Genomic DNA, 18,196 nt, shown 5'->3' with positions numbered 1-18,196 from the left:
TGTGATGCGTCTGCCCCACTCATTGTCTGTGGGACTGTCGGAGAAACCGTAGTACAGTAAATCACTTTAGTATTTCCACAGATCCATAGACAATGAATGGATTAAAGGTTGAACATCTACACCACTGCTCCATTCAAGATGGGGGCCCATCCTTGAGGTTCTAGTTCCATTCTTGGGATTGCTGGAAGTCAGACCCCCCCCCCCCATCAGCAAGATAACATAAAATGTTGTTTTTTGAATAACCCTTTAAATGTAGGATCAAATAATCTTTTATATTTAGATTTTCGGTCACATACTACAAGCAAAAAATACTTATAAAAAATAATATATTTTGTAGATAAAGGTACATTGCACAAAGCAATTAGCTATGACATGGAGATGCGTATTATTGAAGAAATAGTCCTATTCCCTGATCATCAGTCAGTCCAGAAGTTACTACTCTCAGACAAACAGGTAAGCCTCTCCTTTTAATTGTTTTGAGCAAGATCGAGGACATCCTATGGTTTGAATGAAGTTTTTGTTACTTTTATGAATTTTTGATGATTTTTCAATAATCTGATCATAACCGCAGGATTCCAATGAAAAGTAACACCAACAATTTTGTTCGGCCCATTTTTGGAGTTTTATGTGAAATTATGTCCAATTTGCCTTTTTGTTAAGTTTTTTTATTGTTCCAATACACACAAAAAATAAACATGTGTATAACAAAACGTGTAATTGCAATAATTTTCTGGGAGAAATACTTCATTTTCTGGAACAAGGGTGCCAACACTTTCGGCCATGACTGTAGATAACCCATGGTCCACCTACACAGTGATGTTTAAAGCCTAATTCCTTCCCCTCCCTGCACAAGAGCCTTTCACAGGTCACAGAACGTGCCTAGAAAGCTCACCTATAGAGGTTGGTAAACGACTCCAGACTATTGCTATTTATTTTATTGTCCACTAGATGGCAGCCCGATTCTAAAGAATCGGGAGTCTAGAATCCATATATACTTTATTTATTCAAATGTAAGAATAATTTGGTGGGCGGGGACCCTCGGCCTCCGATTTGGTTGGCGGGGCCCCACGGCCTCCGATTTGGTGGGCGGGGTCCCTCTGCCTCCGCTTTGGTGGGCGGGGCCGCTCGGCCTTCGATTTGGTGGGCGGGGACCCTCGGCCTCCGATTTGGTTGGCAGGGACCCTCGGCCTCCGATTTGGTGGTCGGGGACCCTCGGCCTCCGCTTTGGTGGGCGGGGCCCCTCGGCCTCCGATTTGGTGGGCGGGGTCCCTCTGCCTCCGATTTGGTGTGCGGGGACCCTCGGCCTCCGCTTTGGTGGGCGGGGCCCCTCGGCCTTCGATTTGGTGGGCGGGGCCCCTCGGCCTCCGATTTGGTTGGTGTGGACCCTCGGCCTCCGATTTGGTGGGCGGGGACCCTCGGCCTCCGATTTGGTGGGCGGGGCCCCTCGACCTTCGATTTGGTGGGCGGGGCTCCTCGGCCTCCGATTTGGTGGGCGGGGCCCCTCGGCCTCCGATTTGGTGGGCGGGGCCCCTCGGCCTCCGATTTGGTGGGCGGGGCCCCTCGGCCTCCGATTTGGTGGGCGGGGCCCCTCGGCCTCCGATTTTGTGGGCGGGGCCCCTCGGCCTCCGATTTGGTGTGTGCTCTGCCTGGGGCCCCATATGCTGCCTGGGGCCCCTGTGCTCTGCCTGGGGCCCCATGTTCTGCCTGGGGCCCCATGTTCTGCCTGGGGCCCCTGTGCTCTGCCTGGGGCCACTGTGCTCTGCCTGGGGCCCCATGTTCTGCCTGGGGCCACTGTGCTCTGCCTGGGGCCCCATAAGCTGCCTGGGGCCCCTGTGCTCTGCCTGGGACCACTGTGCTCTGCCTGGGGCCCCATATGCTGCCTGGGGCCCCTGTGCTCTGCCTGGGGCCCCATATGCTGCCTGGGGCCACTGTGCTCTGCCTGGGGCCCCATATGCTGCCTGGGGCCCCTGTGCTCTGCCTGGGGCCCCATATGCTGCCTGGGGCCCCTGTGCTCTGCCTGGGGCCCCTGTGCTCTGCCTGGGGCCCTATGTTCTGCCTGGGGCCCCTGTGCTCTGCCTGGGGCCACTGTACCCTGCCTGGGGCCCCATATGCTGCCTGGGGCCCCTGTGCTCTGCCTGGGGCCCCATATGCTGCCTGGGGCCCCTGTGCTCTGCCTGGGACCACTGTGCTCTGCCTGGGGCCCCATATGCTGCCTGGGGCCCCTGTGCTCTGCCTGGGGCCACTGTGCTCTGCCTGGGGCCCCATATGCTGCCTGGGGCCCCTGTGCTCTGCCTGGGTGTAGGACACTGGTGACGTCACTTATCTCCGGACATTAGCTCCGGACATTAGCTCCGGACATTAGCTCCGGACAAAGCCACGGAAGTTGGCACAAATTGCAGGAAGTAGTATTCTAGGCAATTATATATTAGATGTAGCTTGCCGTAAAGCAGATTTCTGAATGCTGGTAACAGCATCATGACATATACAAAAAAAAATCTACCATCAGAAAATGAAATATCCAGGTTGCTAAATTTTTCTTTTGTAAATTAGTAAAAAGGAAAGTATTACATTGTTGGCCTATGTCAGGTTTATTTTGGTTATGTGAAAAACTATTCAGCAGATGGGATGAACAGCAGAACTATATTTTTGATTTTATGTGCGATATCTTATGTGTTACTTTTTACATATTATTTCTTCTTTTGTTTTAATCTAGAGCAAACGATACATCTATGCTGGATCCAACACTCAGGTGGTGCAGTCTCCTGTTGCTTTTTGTGAGAAGCTGCCTTCTTGTGCAGAGTGCATACTGACAAGGGATCCTTATTGTGCTTGGCATCCAGTCAAGAATTCTTGTGTTCATATCCTTGAGGAGGACAACATTGACAGGTATGTAACAGCTCATAAAAATAGTCGTAAGAAAGTTGAAAAACAAATGAGCTCTTAGTAGAATTGCCATGGCTGATCCACCATCAAATAGAGGTTCATTTACTTTTCAACTTTTAAAAAAAAAATTATTTTTTTATAGAATGATTGTTGTGTTTTCGGTTTAACATTACCATTGGTACCACGTGGGGATACACAGGGCTTTTATGTTCACTGTTTATTATGTTTTCTCTTCTTCTTTTGGGTGTTCAATGTGTGTGAGTATGCATGATTTGTTTGTGTGTGTGTGTGTATGTGTGTAAGTGTGTGTCTATGTATGTGTGTGTGTATGTATGTATGTATATATATATATATATATATATATATATATATATAATAAAATATATGTGTGTGTGTGTATATATATTATATATATATATATATACATACATACATACATACATACATACATACATACATACATACATACACACACACACTTTTATATAATACAATTATAATGGGAAATATTTTTAAGAAAAGAACATATATCTAAAAAAAGTTCCTTTAGAGGACTAAGAAAAGTTATCCTCTGGGTGGCAGAGGGAGCCCCCTTTTATCTGCTCACTCACATACTGTTTACAGTGAACTGCAGCTCCTAATGGGTTAAGAGCTGGGTTCAATTCTGGTCATGGGCCCAGGACAATCGATTGCAGTAAATCAACTCTATGTAAGGCCTGTGTCACATATCCTGATATTTCTGGAAAAAAACGGTACTGGAGATGTCCGTGTGTATAATACTTGCGGCACACGTATGGCATGCGTGTGCCGCATCAGTACCACACGCACGGTCGCCAGGGAAGCAGCGGTACAGTAAGCACTGTTCCTCGGCACTGGGTGCTGAAGACAGCTCTCTCCATTCTCCCCTGCTCTGCCGGCGATCAGCGCGAGCAGGGGAGAATGATAAGTTATGTTCAACTGATGCTGGTTATCAAGAATAGAGTGGTCCTCACTCTGTTTTTTTTTTTTAATTTTTAAATAAATTTATTAAAATGTTGGTTCCCTCCATTTCTGACAACTAGTCTTGCTTAAGCTGATCGCTGGGAGCTGGTATTTGCAGGCTGGTAAGGGGCCATGGATATTGACTTCCCCCAGCCTAAAAATATCAGTCCGAGTAAAGGTGCATCTATTCGATACGCCAATTCTGGCGCTTTGCCCGGCTCTTCCCACTTGCCCTGTAGCTGTGGCAAGTGGGGTTCATATTTGTGGAGTTGATGTTACCTTTGTATTGTAAGGTGACATCAAGCCCACGGCTTAGTAATGTAGAGGTGTCTATAAGACACCTCTCCATTACTAATCCTATAGTTGTATTTTAAATAAACACACAGCCAGCATAAAGTATTTTATTTGAAATAAAACAAAACACACTTTTGCTTTGTTTAATTTAAAATAAACTAAAAAAACAATATCCTTCACCTGTCTGTCGTTCTGTCTCACGCCGTAATCCATGTCTGGGGGATAAATAGTTTTCATCCTGGACGGTGCCAAGTTGTGGCCGTCCAGGCTGCGAAACACTGGTGAATGAGCTGCTGTGAGCACAGCATCAGTGACCAGCGGTGAAAACTATTTTTCCCCAAGACATGGATTTCCGCATGGGACAGAAAGATGGACAGATGATGGATATTGTTTTTTTATTTTTGTTCTATTATAGGAGACGAGGGATTCAGTGGATTTAGGTGTTAGGGGAGCATAATTGTGTTTGTTAATTTTAAATAAAGCAAAACACACTTTTCCATTATTATTTCAATTTATATTGATGTCTTTATTTACCAGATAACTATAGGATTAGTAATGGAGAGGTTTCTGTAAGATACCTTTGTATTACCAAGCCATGGGATTGATGTCACCTGACAATACAAGGGTAATATCAACCCCACAAATATGAACCCCCCACTTGCATCTTTTCTAGGCGGCTGCAGACTGCTATTTTTAGGGTGGGGGGGATATCCATGACCCCTTACCAGTCCTCAGCTGTGAGCTTTAGTTTGGTTGGATGTCAAAAATGGACGGGACCCCACACCGTTTTTTTTTTGTTTTTTTTTAAATCATTGAAATTATTTAAAAAAAAAAAAAACAGCGTGGGGACCCATCTATTCTTGATAACCAACCTTGTTGGAAGCTGACAGCTGAGGGTTGCAGCCCCCAGCTGTGAGTTTTTTCCTGGCTGGTTATAGAAAATATAGGGAAACCCACACTGGATTTTTTATTTATTTATAGCCCAGGCATTGGGTTATAAATACTCCCATCAGCCACTACTGCTGTCACTGTTATTAGTGGCAGCAGGTGTAGGCTGATGGAAGTAAGGGTATATGCACACGTTCAGGATTTTTCGCGGGAAAAACAAGATAAAAACGCATACATATGCATCCTATCATTTAGAATGCATTCCGCAATTTTTGTGCACATGATGAGTTTTTTTCCATGATAAGCGCATCGCGGTATGAAAAGCAGCATGTTCATTAATTTTGCGGATTTTTCTCGTTCTTCCCGCTATTTAATGCATTGGGAAAGCTCCGGGAAAAAACACGAAAAAAACGCATGCGGATTTCTGGCAGAAATGTCCGGTTTTTGTCAGGAAATTTCTGCAAGAAATCCTGAACGTGTGCACATACCCTAATAGTCCCATCAGCCGCCAACCGCTGTCGTTGTTATCACTTGAATATAAACCGATGTGTGGAAACACTGACATGTGCACAGACCCATTCACTTGAATGGGTCTACATGTGCAAGTGTCTCTGGTACGTGAGAAAACAGTCAAACGTACGGGACCCACTGATGTTTGAAAGAGCCCCTAATGACTCAGGGCTGTGGAGTCGGTAAGCCACAGTTGCGACTCCGACTCCTGGATTTTATCAGGTTCCGACTCCGACTCCTTCATAAATGGCCAATTCGTAACAATAAATTTACTGTTGTAAAATATTAACATCGTGCTTATTCAGTTTCTCACCATCATATAAGTAATCAGACCACTTAGAGCAAAAACTATATTTATTAGAATATCGCAAATAACTTTTATAAACTTTTATAAACTCTTGTAAGTAAATATGCAATAAACACTGTTATGCAGTTAATAAGAAGAAATCTATAAATTTGTCCTCAGAAAAAGTATTGCTTCTGTCAGATCCTCCTTCATGGATGCCCTCAAATCTGATCTAATTATTTTGAGAGCAGAGAACAACCTCTCTACACTAACTTGGGTCGGTGGCAAAGCAGTAACCACTCGGGCAACATCTCTGACAATGTCCGGATACAGAGGAATCGCTTGTTGCACTGTTATTTTTGATGAACGGTCAAATTTCTCAATATCTTTTAGTGCACATGAAAAATTCTGCTGAAATGTACTGGCTGTGTTCTTTGATGGGGATGACTCTTCTTCTATGCGGGAACGCTTTGCACGGTCCTTGTGATCCAAATATTTTTCGAAATTAAATTCTTCATCAGTTGATGAGGGTGAAGATGTGGCAGGACGACCAAATTCTTGTTCCTCCTGACTGTTCTGCAACCCTTTCATCCTTACTGCTATTTCAAACAGAGCTTCTTTTCCTTTAGTTAGCTGTTGATCATCTAGAAGAATCCGATGCATTGGGTCTACATAAACAGCTGCCAAAAGAATTTATTTTGTAATAGTAGCTCCTCTCTCCATTTCATTGATGTAGCAATGCCACTTGCAATTAACCCTCCTCTTTGGGACAGGCGAAACATCAGGTTCTTCCACTCCTTTAAGAAAATACCTGCAGTTAAGTCTTCTGCTTGTAATTTTTTAGTCACTGTAAATGGGTGCTCTAGCAATTTTTCCAGCTCAGTCACCTAATTCCACTGACTTTCATTTAGCGTCAGTTGAGGGTTAGCCATGTCTACAAGAAAGGTTTTCAGCTCAACCAAGCGCTGAATCATTAAGTACTGCCCCATCGTGTGGCTTGATCAATAATTGCCCCTTTTCCAGCACGTCTCTTCAAAATTGAGTCAACTTTAGGGGTTCTGGCAACAGTAGCCAATTTTCTCACCTTGCCAATCAGTGCAGCAGCATGTCCTTCTTGCAGACTGTCTCTTATAGCCAGCTGTAGCGTATGCACAACACAGCGCATGTGATGAATGAAAGAACGTATTGACAGTTTCAACAAGATCATCTAAACTATCATGTTGCTGTTCATCTGAAGCAACTTCAGTTTGCTCCTCAGTTACAATACTGTGTTCCTCTATTTCAAACATTTCTGTGTCTGTGGACCCAGAATGTTCTTCTAGCTGCTAGTCACCATCATTACTCTCATTCATTAGCTTAATAGTACTTATCATATTTGAAGCATTGTCAGTTACGACAGAAAGAACTTGCTCTTTTTTAAGCTCATAGTCTTGCAGAACCTTTTCCACCAAGACCTGGAGAAACTCACTGGTGTGATGAGCTTTGGTGTCTTTTACTGCCAATGTCTTGGTAACTATTTCATTTTTGTCACAAACAAATCGGACATTGATGGCAAAATAGTTCACTCTGTGACGTGTGCAGGCATCCATTTTAAGAAACAGAAAGCGTCCCTTGAGAGTTTTTTTAAGTTCTTCCTTTTGTTTAAAAGCTTCTTTGATAACTAATTTTCTAAAACTCTCTCTCCAGAGAAACACCAAGCTTGCGGGCCAATTCCCCATTCAGACACATAAAAGCTGGTCGTGAAAATAATGAAATAGGCACACTATCCTTTACAACAAGCTCTATGATCTGTTTTTTAAATGTATCTACTGTCATTGTCACAGTAACTTTGTCACTGACAAAATATCTTGCAACTGATGGCTGCAAAGTTCTCTGCTCCTTTGTTTGGCTGGAAGAGCTGGGCACTGGTTCATTGGTTTGGATGCAGTCTTTCTCATCCACTGCTTTCAGTACTTCTGAATGAAAGCGCTGTAAATGTCTCTTTAGATTAGAAGCTCTGGTAGGAGCATTTTTATCTTTGCCTGAATATGCACTGATCTTGGCTTCACAGCATTTGTTTTCGTCTGGATCATTTGTCATACACTGACAGACATAATGTTTTCTATCTTGAGTGATGGTGAAATGTTCAAATACAGCTGATTTAATGTGACGCTTCTTTGACATTCTCAGGTTTTTAATTCTGCATTCACAATCCAAATGACAATTGTTTTTCCTAAAAACAATTGTACAAAATTATTGCCAGGTCGTACAACTGATATAGTGGTCAGTAATACTGTTATTCCTCATGTACTCACAGTTAACTGATGCAAAGTTTGTTGAAAGGATAATACTTCTTACAGTCTTCCTCTTATGAGTAGCAGCTGTGAGATGCTTGGAAGACGCACACCTAGTAAACATCTAGTCTAGAGGAGGAGCTTTACTATTAAGAATTTGCAACACATTTTCACTTTCAGTTTCATACATTGTAAGTAGGGGGGTTGGGGCACCATGAGGTTAACCAAGTATAAGATTAGATAAGGGCAGTGGAGAACAGTGACACACAAGAAGTAAGAAATGTCTCTATCTCCAGCAGAACTGCTTATCACTGTTGTTCATAGTTTGATAGAACATATATATTTGAGTAACATTTATAAAATTCATATGAAAGTTCAATTATGAAATATTAATACATTTTTTTTTAAAGCTGGAGTCGGTACATTTCTACCGACTCCAACCAAAACTAACTCCGACTCCACGACTCTGACTCCACAGCCCTGCCTAATGTGCAGTCTTTTGGGGAAACAGGGTTACTTGCATCACAAATCTTTTTATATAAATCGCTCAGTTACTGAATTTCAAAGTCCCCATTATCTTGTCTTGATTCCCATTGTGTATTGTAGGCCACTGATTCAGGCATTAAATGGAGATGCGTCTCGTTGCCCAGGTAAGTTCTCTGGTATTAAATGTTAACAAATTATAAAAATCTTTGGTGGATTTGAGAACAATTGGCCATTTCTCATAATACATTAAGGGGAACCTGTCGCCCCCAAAATCGTAGATGAGCTAAGCCCATCGGCATCAGGGGCTTATCTACAGCATTCTGTAATGCTGTAGATAAGCCCCCAATGTATCCTGAAAGATGAGAAAAAGAGGTTGGATTATACTTACCCAGGGGCGGTACCGGTGCGGTCCGGTCCGATGGGCGTCGTGGTCCGGGGCCTCCCATCTTCATACGATGACGTCCTCTTCTTGTCTTCACACTGTGGCTCCGGCGCAGGAGTACTTTGTCTGCCCTGTTGAGGGCAGAGCAAAGTTCTGCAGTGCGCAGGCGCCGGGAAAGGTCAGAGAGGCCCAGAGAGACCGCAGCGGGACTGCTCCTGGGTGAGTATAATCTAACCTCTTTTTCTCATCTTTCAGGATGCATCGGGGGCTTATCTACAGCATTACAGAATGCTGTAGATAAGCCCCTGATGCCGACGGGCTTAGCTCATCTACGATTTTGGGGGTGACAAGTTCCCTTTAAAGATGTCTGCTGAGGTCTATTCATACATTAATGATTAGCTAGACTGTTTATGTATGCTATGAATTCTTAGTATGATTATTGATTGAGGCTTGTGTTGAAGAAACAACGTAGAGGTTAAAATCCAGTAAAGCCGTCCTTCAGGGCAGTAAAAGTAAAGCTTTTGTAATATAGACTTATTTAAGAGAATGGTTGTTGATATGTACCCACTTTTTTAGATTCTGCTGATAAAGGAATTCGGGAAAGTATGAGGTACAAGGTGAAGGCAGGAAGCACGGTGGAGCTGAAATGCTCTTACAAGTCTAATTTGGCCTCAGTATTTTGGACATTCAATAATGAAACCTTGAAAATAAACCCACCAAAATATCTAATTCATGGTACTTTAATAATACTGAATGTGACAGAGTTGGATGCAGGCTCCTATCAGTGCTGGTCTCAAGAGGTCGTAACAGACAAAGTGTTTTCTCAGGTGGTCATGAAACAGGAGTTGGAAATTGTAATGACACCACCACTCAGCCTGACAAGCACAACACAATCTACAACACCTAGGCAAGAAGTCATGGAGACCACTCGCTTTTATCCAATCTCAAAGGAGAAGACCACCACAATGTCAACAACTCAAGCAGTGACAACATTTGTCGGTCTAACCCATGGAAAGTACAAAATCACACCCACGGAGTCTCTGATGGAGGTCTTCAGCACCATGCCTGATGTCGGACTGGGAAAGGCGCTATTCTTGACCGACACCAATGATTGCCCTCTCCTTATAATCTTGGTCATAGTGTTCTTTTTTCTTTTCATCTTGTTGTTGACATACAATTGCTACAAGGGATTTCTGCCAGCCACATGTCTAAAGTACCGTGACGCCATGCTGCATAGCAAGAAGAAGACTCCTCTCAGCCTAAAAGACTGTGAGCAAGGGGTTAAAGAAACCTTAGTGGAGAAAGCGTGCACTGAGAATCAATGTGGAGGAACTAAAAAAGCTCCTCAGGACATCGGCTATGAAACGGAGCCAGACTGTGGCAATGGGGACGTCCCACATAAGGAAGACGAGACGACAGAGGAAAAAGAACTGGACCAACCATTCGATGTCAAGTGTGAAATAAAGTATGCCGATTCTGATGGGGATTGAAGGTTGGACTTAAGGAAATAAAGCATTCTGAGCCATGCACAATAGGGCTATTTTACCCTTCACTGCCCAGCTTCTCTCGATTGCTGATCTAAGCCCTGAGATACATTGGTCTGTGTTTCCATTTGAATTCCCTTTCTTTGTTTCCTTTAGTTTTTTCTTAATTCACAGCCGACTGATTATTCAGTTATTGCACAATGCCGAATTATAACGGTCATTCCAAATTGGAAGTTAATTGTTTATCAGATTGGTAAAGATCTGCTCAGCTGGGCCCACGTAGGCCCATGTATTCTTTTTAGTACTTGAAGGTGTAAATTTAGGAAAAACTTTGTACATATCTTCATTGTTTTTAATTTGCCTCTGTTTTTGTGACATGTATATTTTAAGTTAGTTTGCTTTCTCAGGGAGAAAAACTTTCTATTCTTTTGATGTCCTTCCTTTTAAGATATACAACATAATACGTAATGCGGCACAGTATTTACCAGAACCACAGCATAAATAATAAACCTTGAGAAAGTTGCAAATAATCCCTGCTCTCCACAATTACACCATGGGGCAGGATTATACTACTTCTACAAGCCATTGCTTGTCTGGACAATGAGGGAAAAAAATTAACTGTTTCAGTAAAGACTTTTTTAATATTAATATATTTTAGCAGTCAGAACACTGGAGTAAAACAGCAGAAACTTCTAAAGCTGCATTGGAATGAAAAGACTGGCCTCTGAAAGCATTGTAGCGGTAATATTGTTTAGGGCCTAATTTCCATATACTGTATAGAAGACTATAGAGGAGAATACACTGTGATTCTTGTTGTTTATATTTCTAAAAAATGATTGTCTATTTTTCTATACCAGTTCTGTATAAATTGTATATTCAGAAAGCCCTAAAATTAAAGTATTATTTTATTGTTTTAAGAGAACTGGCCAGTGTTGTGACTCATTGACTGTCTTACATTCACGGTACTGCTTTTTCATCCTCCATATGTCGACCTTTTTTGAACTCTTTGCATGAATTATCATGTTCTACTTCTTTATTACCTTTTTATTTTCTTAGCTCCTTTTCTCTCTTCTATCCCTGTCTGTCACACAGCCTCATCTCCCATACCTTTTCCTCCTTCCGTCACTTCCTTTGTGTCCTCTATGGCCTCTGAACTGCATCCTTCACTACCCAGCATGCCACTTGAAGTTCTGTCTAGTAGAGAAACAGATGTACTTAAATTGCTTCCTCCTTTCCTAAGTGACCAGGGCCAACTGGTTCATGTTCATGGAACTTTCCACCTCTTCTGTCATGGAACTGGTGAGTATGAAATGGGATGATCAATAAGAAATAGTGTCATGTCTGTTATTAACCAAAAATATTCACATTCAAGTTTAGATAGGATTATCTTATTGGGAATCTGTCAGCAGGTTTTTGCTCTGTAATCTGAACGCAGCACTATATAGGAGCAGAGACCCTGATTCCAGTGATGCATCACTTACTGGACGGCTTGGTGCAGTTTTGGTCCAGTGTACACTGTCCGCAAGCTGCCAATCAGTGGTGGGTGGGGTTACACAGATTATCCTGACTAACCTGCACCTGAAACCTAGTCCTGTAGTGATAAAACACTGATTGTATTGAAACTGTAGCAGACAGCCTATTATGTAAAACATCCCTGGAATTGGGTTCTTTGACCATAGCAAAAACCTGCTGACCGATTCCATTTAATGTTCCTGTGATTAATTTCCCTAAATTTATTAATTCAGAGGGCCATTTATATAATGCTTAGTCATATCATACAAAAGGCAGCACTGCCCCTCCATCCCCCATCCCAAACAAACTGTTTTATTAGGGAGGTTTTATCGGAGTGATATTAAAAGGAACATTTTCCAAAATTGCTCTAACGTAATTGCTACCAATTCTCTTTGTGAATAATACTATATATTAATAACTTGTTAAATGTATACTTTTTTTTCCCCATAATGCTAATTCTATACAACCTTTGATGGATTGACAACAGTAAGTAGTGGCTTATAAAAATGCACAGTAGAGTTTTTTTCCATTTCCTTTTAAATAATGAAATGTACATTTCAAGTATGCAGTGAAGCAGAAAGCACACCATGGACTTTTTTTTTTTTTTTTCAGGCGTCTAGTCTAGTCACATGTTAAGTTCATTAACAACCTGTCAGATCCTGATTATGTTTTTGCATTGAAATCCTGTGCCTTGAGCTATACTAAGTCACTGACTGGAATTCTCTAGTATTAACTTTTCAGGCTACGCATTATTATCAGAGTTACAATGTACTTTATTTTCAAGATAATTATAGGCCAATACAGTATATAAAAGCATACATTGTGGTTCCTTCTGCTCACTTTTGACAATAACTTTATTTAGAAAAATCACTTGTCTGAGGCTGTCCACGGTTTTCTTTAAATAAAAGAGCAGCTCCAGACTGGTTATGAGTACTGATGAGTGCAAGTGCTTATTACTTGAGTTTGCCAAGGGTGCTTAGGTATGCACTGAGTATCACGGGTGCACGAAATGGCATGTTTGAGTCCCCGCAACCACTTGTTTTCTGATGGCTAGACAGCCACAAACATGCGGGGATTTCCAGTGTTTGCCAGGCAATCCCCGCATATTTTATGGCTATATTAACAGCTGCAATAGATGGGGACTCAAACATGTCACTTGTGATACTCGGCGCATACCCGAGCACCCCAGGCAAACTCGAGTAACAAGCACTTGCGCTCATCACTAATAATGAGTACTCTTTTTAAGTTGTGAGATCGGGTCTCTGTGGATTGGACTTGTTTTTGCTGCACACTCTATAGATCCTTGATTAACTTTAACCCCTTCACCACCAAGCCAGTTTTCTCCTTCATGACCAGGCCAAATTTGACAATTCTGACCAGTGTCACTTTATGTGACAATAACTCTGGAACGCTCCAACAAATCCCAGGGATTCTGAGACTTTTTCATGACATATTGTACTTTGTGATAGTTGTAAAATTTGTTCGCTATGACTTGCGTTTATTTGTGATAAAATATAAAATTTTGCAATTTTCAAACTTAACTGACTTAAGGACATAAAAACTGTCACACAAAATAGTTAATAAATAATATTTTCCACATGTCCATTTTACATCAGCACAATGTTTGTAACATATTTTTTTTTGTTAGGAAGTTAGGTTAAGTTGCCCAGCAATTTTCCGATTTTCTCATTTTTACAGCAAAATTTGCAAACCTTTTTTTTTTAGGAACCACATCACATTTGATTGACTTGGAGGGGTCTGTATGACAGAAAATATTCAAAAGTGACACCATTCCAAAAACCACATTCCATAAGTTTATTAACCCTTCAGGTGCTTCTCAGGAACTGAAACAGTGTGGAAGGGAAAAATTTAACTTTTTCACAAATATTTTATTTTTAGACACTTTTTTTTCACAATTCTTAACAAGGGTAGCAGTAGGAAATGGACCCCAACATTTGTTGTGAAACTTCCCGAGTATGCTGATACCCTATGTGGGGGGAAAACAACTATTTTGGTGCACGGCTGGGCTCGGAAGGGAAGGAGCACCATTTGACTTTTTGAATGCAAAATTTGCTGGAATCATTAGCAGATGCAATGTCACGTTTGGAGAGCCCCTGATTTGCCTAAACAGTGGTGACCACATTTTGGAAACTAGACCCCTCAAGGAATTTATCTAGATGTGTAGTGAGCATCTTGAAGTGCTTTACAGAAGATTATAACTTAGAGCTGTGAAAATTAAATAAATACATTTCTCACAAAAATGTTAATTTAGCCCCAATTTTTTTATTTTCACAAGGGTAACTGGAGAAAATGGAACCCAAAATATGTTGTGCAATTTCTCCTGAGTACACTGAGACCCCATATGTGGGGGAAAACTACTTTTGAGGCACAGTGCAAAGCTCAGGAGGGAAGAAGCGTCCTATTGGAGTTCAGATTTTGCTAGACTGGTTTGAGGGTGCCATGTCACATTGGCAGATCCCCTGAGGTGCCAGAGCAACAGAGCCCCGTATAAATGACCCTATTGTACAAACGATCTCTCAATGAATTCATCTTGTGGTGGGTGCAGTGATCATATTGATATCACAGGTGTCACAAAATGTTATACCATTGGGCAATGAAGAAACAATAACCTTTTTACCACAAAAAAATTTGTTTTAGCCCCAGATTTTACATTTTCACACTAGGAAATGGGTTAACCCCTTAATGACCGGAGCTTTTTTCGGTTTCACGCTTTTCGTTTTTGGCTCCCCTCCTTCCCAGAGCCATAACTTTTTTTATTTTTACGTCAATATAGCCATGTGACGGCTTTACAGAAACAGGCAGAAGTGGGTGTTGCCGAGTGAAAATTGCAAACTGCCATTGTAGTTCCTTGTATGTTATAGTCACCAGTACATTGTAGTGACCAGTACATTCTCTCCATCTCGTGCTTCTGGAAACACTCACCCATAAAATAGGCTGTCTCTCATAGCTACAGAAATTCCAAACATGTGGACGATAAATGTGGTTTAGGCACACTGAGTCTCAGAAGGGAGGGGGGCATTTTGATTTGGGAGTCCAGAAGTTGCTGAATTTGTTTTGGGGGCGAGGTGCCATAGTGCTTTTCTAGAGCCTTTGTACTACCAGTAACGTGAAGCCCCTTATATTTCTGTTAAAAGATTGCTGGCTTGAGTGGGGACTTGCTTGATTTGTGGATTGAGTTGAAGCTTTTATTGGGAACATTTTACATAACGTTTTGGATCACATTTATCCGGCGCTCTATGCTGAGCACTTTTGGCATTTCCAGCTAAATCTTCGAGGCCTCCTTCACACATCCTGGTGACTTCTGTACAGGAGAAACCAGTACTGATGAGTTGCGTGATCTGTGTCCGTTCTGTATTAGTTTGCTATCAGTGTGCTGTCTGTGTACCTGTGTGACACGTACTGGCATCTACAGTAGAAAAAGCAGCAGTTAGCTGTTCCCAGGCGCTGTCTGCTGAAGACTGCTCTCATCATTGTTGCCAGGTCTCCATTGTTGCCTGGTTGCTCTGATCACAGGATGGGTGTTGTATTCAGCATCTACTGTGTACATCGTGTGTAAAATGAAGAATTAATATTAAAATTATGTGGGAGCCCACACCATTTTTTTTAAAACTAGCATAGGGAATGCCCACAGCTGAGGGCTGATGTTACTAATCTGGCAAAGATTCCCAGGCTATTAATAACAGCTCACAGCTGTTTGCTTAGACTTTACTGGTTAGTTTACAGGTTCACCCCAGGGAAAAAAATTCCGTAGGGTCCCCCTATAAATTCTAAGCATCAAAGGCTAAACAGACAGCTGTGGGCTGATATTAACAGCCTGAGAAGGGGCCAGGGATATTGTGTCCCCTCCCCTCTCAGGCTGCCAACATCCGCCCTCAGCCAGCCCAGAATGGCGCATCAGTAAAATACGCCAATTCTAGCACTAGCCTCGCTTTTTCCTCTTGTCCTGGTGTGTGACAAGTGGGATAATAGGGTTGGGGTTTATGTCAGCGTTGTATTGTCAGCTGACATCAAGCCCAGGGGTTGGTAATGGAGAGGCGTGTAGAAGACTCCCCCATTGCTAACCCCATAGTCATATTGTAAAAAAGACACTTCAAGAATAAAGTCCTTTATTTGAAATGGAACTCCACACCCTCTTTTACACAACAAAACCCTGATATGTTCACCTTTATTCCTATAATCCATCGAAGCCCATGTCAAAGACCAAAAATAATGAAACACCATATTCCTCATCTTTCCGACAATAATTGATGGATGGTGGAGATGATTAGGAGACCAGTCACATTGGTGATGCGACTGCCCTCCACGCCAGCCGAAACACACTGAGACGAGAGTGTGATTACGCTCCTGCAGTGTGTATTGCTGACGTGAGAAAGGTCCCCGGAGTTCATAGCGAATGAACCCCGGTCACCTCACTGAAAGGAGTGGTGTTTTTGGAAGCAGAGTTTGCTCGTATGGTTTGCATGCACCGTGCCGCATTTGTAGAGCCCTTGTACTGCTAGAGCAGTAACGCCCCACAATGACCCCATTTTGGTAACTACACCCTTCAAGGAATTCATCTAGAGGTATCGTGAGCATATTGAACACACAGGTGATTCACAGAATCTCAAAACATTGGCTGGTGAAAATGAAAAATTAATTATTTTTTTTTTACATGAAAATGTTGTTTTAGCCCCAAATTTTTATATTTCACAAAGAATACTGTTAATGGACCCAAACATTTATAAAGCAATATCTTCCGAATGCAGCAATACCCTACATATGGTCATACACTTTTGTTTGGGAGTACGGCATGGCTGAAAAGAGAGAGAGTGCCACTTGGCTTTTAGGGAGCTGAGTTTCCTGGGTAGTATTTGGGCACCATTTGCAAAGATCCTAAGCTTCCGAAACAGCAGAAATCCCTAAAAAGTGACCCCATTTTGCAAATTACACTCTTGGAAATAGTTTAGGGGTGTAGTGACTATTTTGACTCCACTAGCATGCTCCAAAAATTAGTGCGCAATTGATATTGCAGTGTGTATATTGCAAATGTGCTATTTTGCCCAATATGTAGTGCTTGGCTTCTGCTTGTGGAGATATGTGCCGGGACCAGGACCTAACAATTGACGACTCTTCTTAATATAAGATTGGTGGGGGTCCGACACTCTCATGATTAGCTGAATCTAAGCCGGCAGTGCAGTGATCCAAACTAAAGCAAGGTCCACAATGCGCTGTTCCAACTGGATGGCAATCTGAGGGATGGTCCTGTGTAGTCTCTAGATTGGCTGGGTGAGTTTGATTTTTATCCAAGAAGAATCTATTGGCTAAAACTTTGATTGACATTTCTATTCGCCTACTGGATATATTCCTATGATTGTCACTAATGCTTCAGGATTGGCCAAATTGTCAATTCCATCCATAGGATGACCTCTATGACATCACAAACCAACCTTATATAAGCTGAAAGGTCCCAATCAATGGCCATTGTAGCCTCAGCCCCCTGAAGAAGCCAGCAATGGTGAAACATGTTGGGGAGGCAGCGGGTTATATGTTTTAAAGGTAGTTTGTCTCTGTTGGTACTCATATTAAAAAAAAAATAAATAAAATAGTGGTCCACGGCCACATTATGCAAAGAGTTACCTGAATGAAATAATATGAAGTTAGTGTCCTAGGGTTAACAGATGTGATATTCCCATTAATGGAGACAACCAGATTAGCCATTTGTATTTAATAGCGGGAATAAATCTTGATGTGAAAATTTAGTACTCAGTGGACTGACCACATGGTCAGTGCCAAATAATTAAAAATCAGTTGGCAATCTGTTTAGTCCCATAACTGCTAGTGGATAAAAATTGATCATTAAAACTCTTCTGAGAGTGGAACATTCTGTTAACACTATGTTTCCATAAAAGAATAGAAATCAATAGTAACCAAGACAAAGTCTATTTAATAACCAATACAGTGTCAATACAGACACTGGTTTTAAATAGCACAATTTAATAAGTTTGAAAATAAGTTACATTTTAATATCACAGAATCTTTAGTTTGGGTCTATTTGCCTCACGGCAATTTGTAAATAAGTCTATATAACCCTACGCTGATTCTTTACTGAACATTTGTGGAGTCACACTGCACTTGTGGACACTGTTGGGTGCATACGCTCAGGAGGTAGGCACGCATCACTGTGCATTGTCAGGATGGATCCAAAAGCATCTCTCCA

General features: G+C 42.0%; 1 protein-coding gene across 8 annotated transcripts in view; it reads left to right on the top strand.

Annotated features, from left to right (window-relative positions):
• SEMA4D (semaphorin 4D) overlaps positions 1–18,196 on the top strand; it is a 141,008-nt gene that overhangs the window by 103,244 nt on the left and 19,568 nt on the right. For 4 of the 8 annotated variants that reach the window (XM_077299872.1, XM_077299863.1, XM_077299857.1 and 1 more), the window contains 4 exons: positions 338–453; positions 2,714–2,886; positions 8,722–8,765; positions 9,560–11,389. In XM_077299872.1, the coding sequence (XP_077155987.1) occupies positions 338–453; positions 2,714–2,886; positions 8,722–8,765; positions 9,560–10,473 (1,247 nt within the window). In that variant the 3' untranslated portion in view covers positions 10,474–11,389. Of the gene's footprint in view, positions 1–337; positions 454–2,713; positions 2,887–8,721; positions 8,766–9,559; positions 11,390–11,559; positions 11,767–13,704; positions 13,823–18,196 lie in introns of those variants that run through there. The other 4 variants (XM_077299889.1, XM_077299883.1, XM_077299897.1 and 1 more) reach the window with 2 other exon arrangements.

Source organism: Ranitomeya variabilis, chromosome 1 (genome assembly GCF_051348905.1).
Source record: "Ranitomeya variabilis isolate aRanVar5 chromosome 1, aRanVar5.hap1, whole genome shotgun sequence".
NCBI lineage: Eukaryota > Metazoa > Chordata > Amphibia > Anura > Dendrobatidae > Ranitomeya > Ranitomeya variabilis.
The sequence above is the reverse complement of the archived record's forward strand: the minus strand, read 5'-3'. Positions and strand labels throughout refer to the sequence as shown.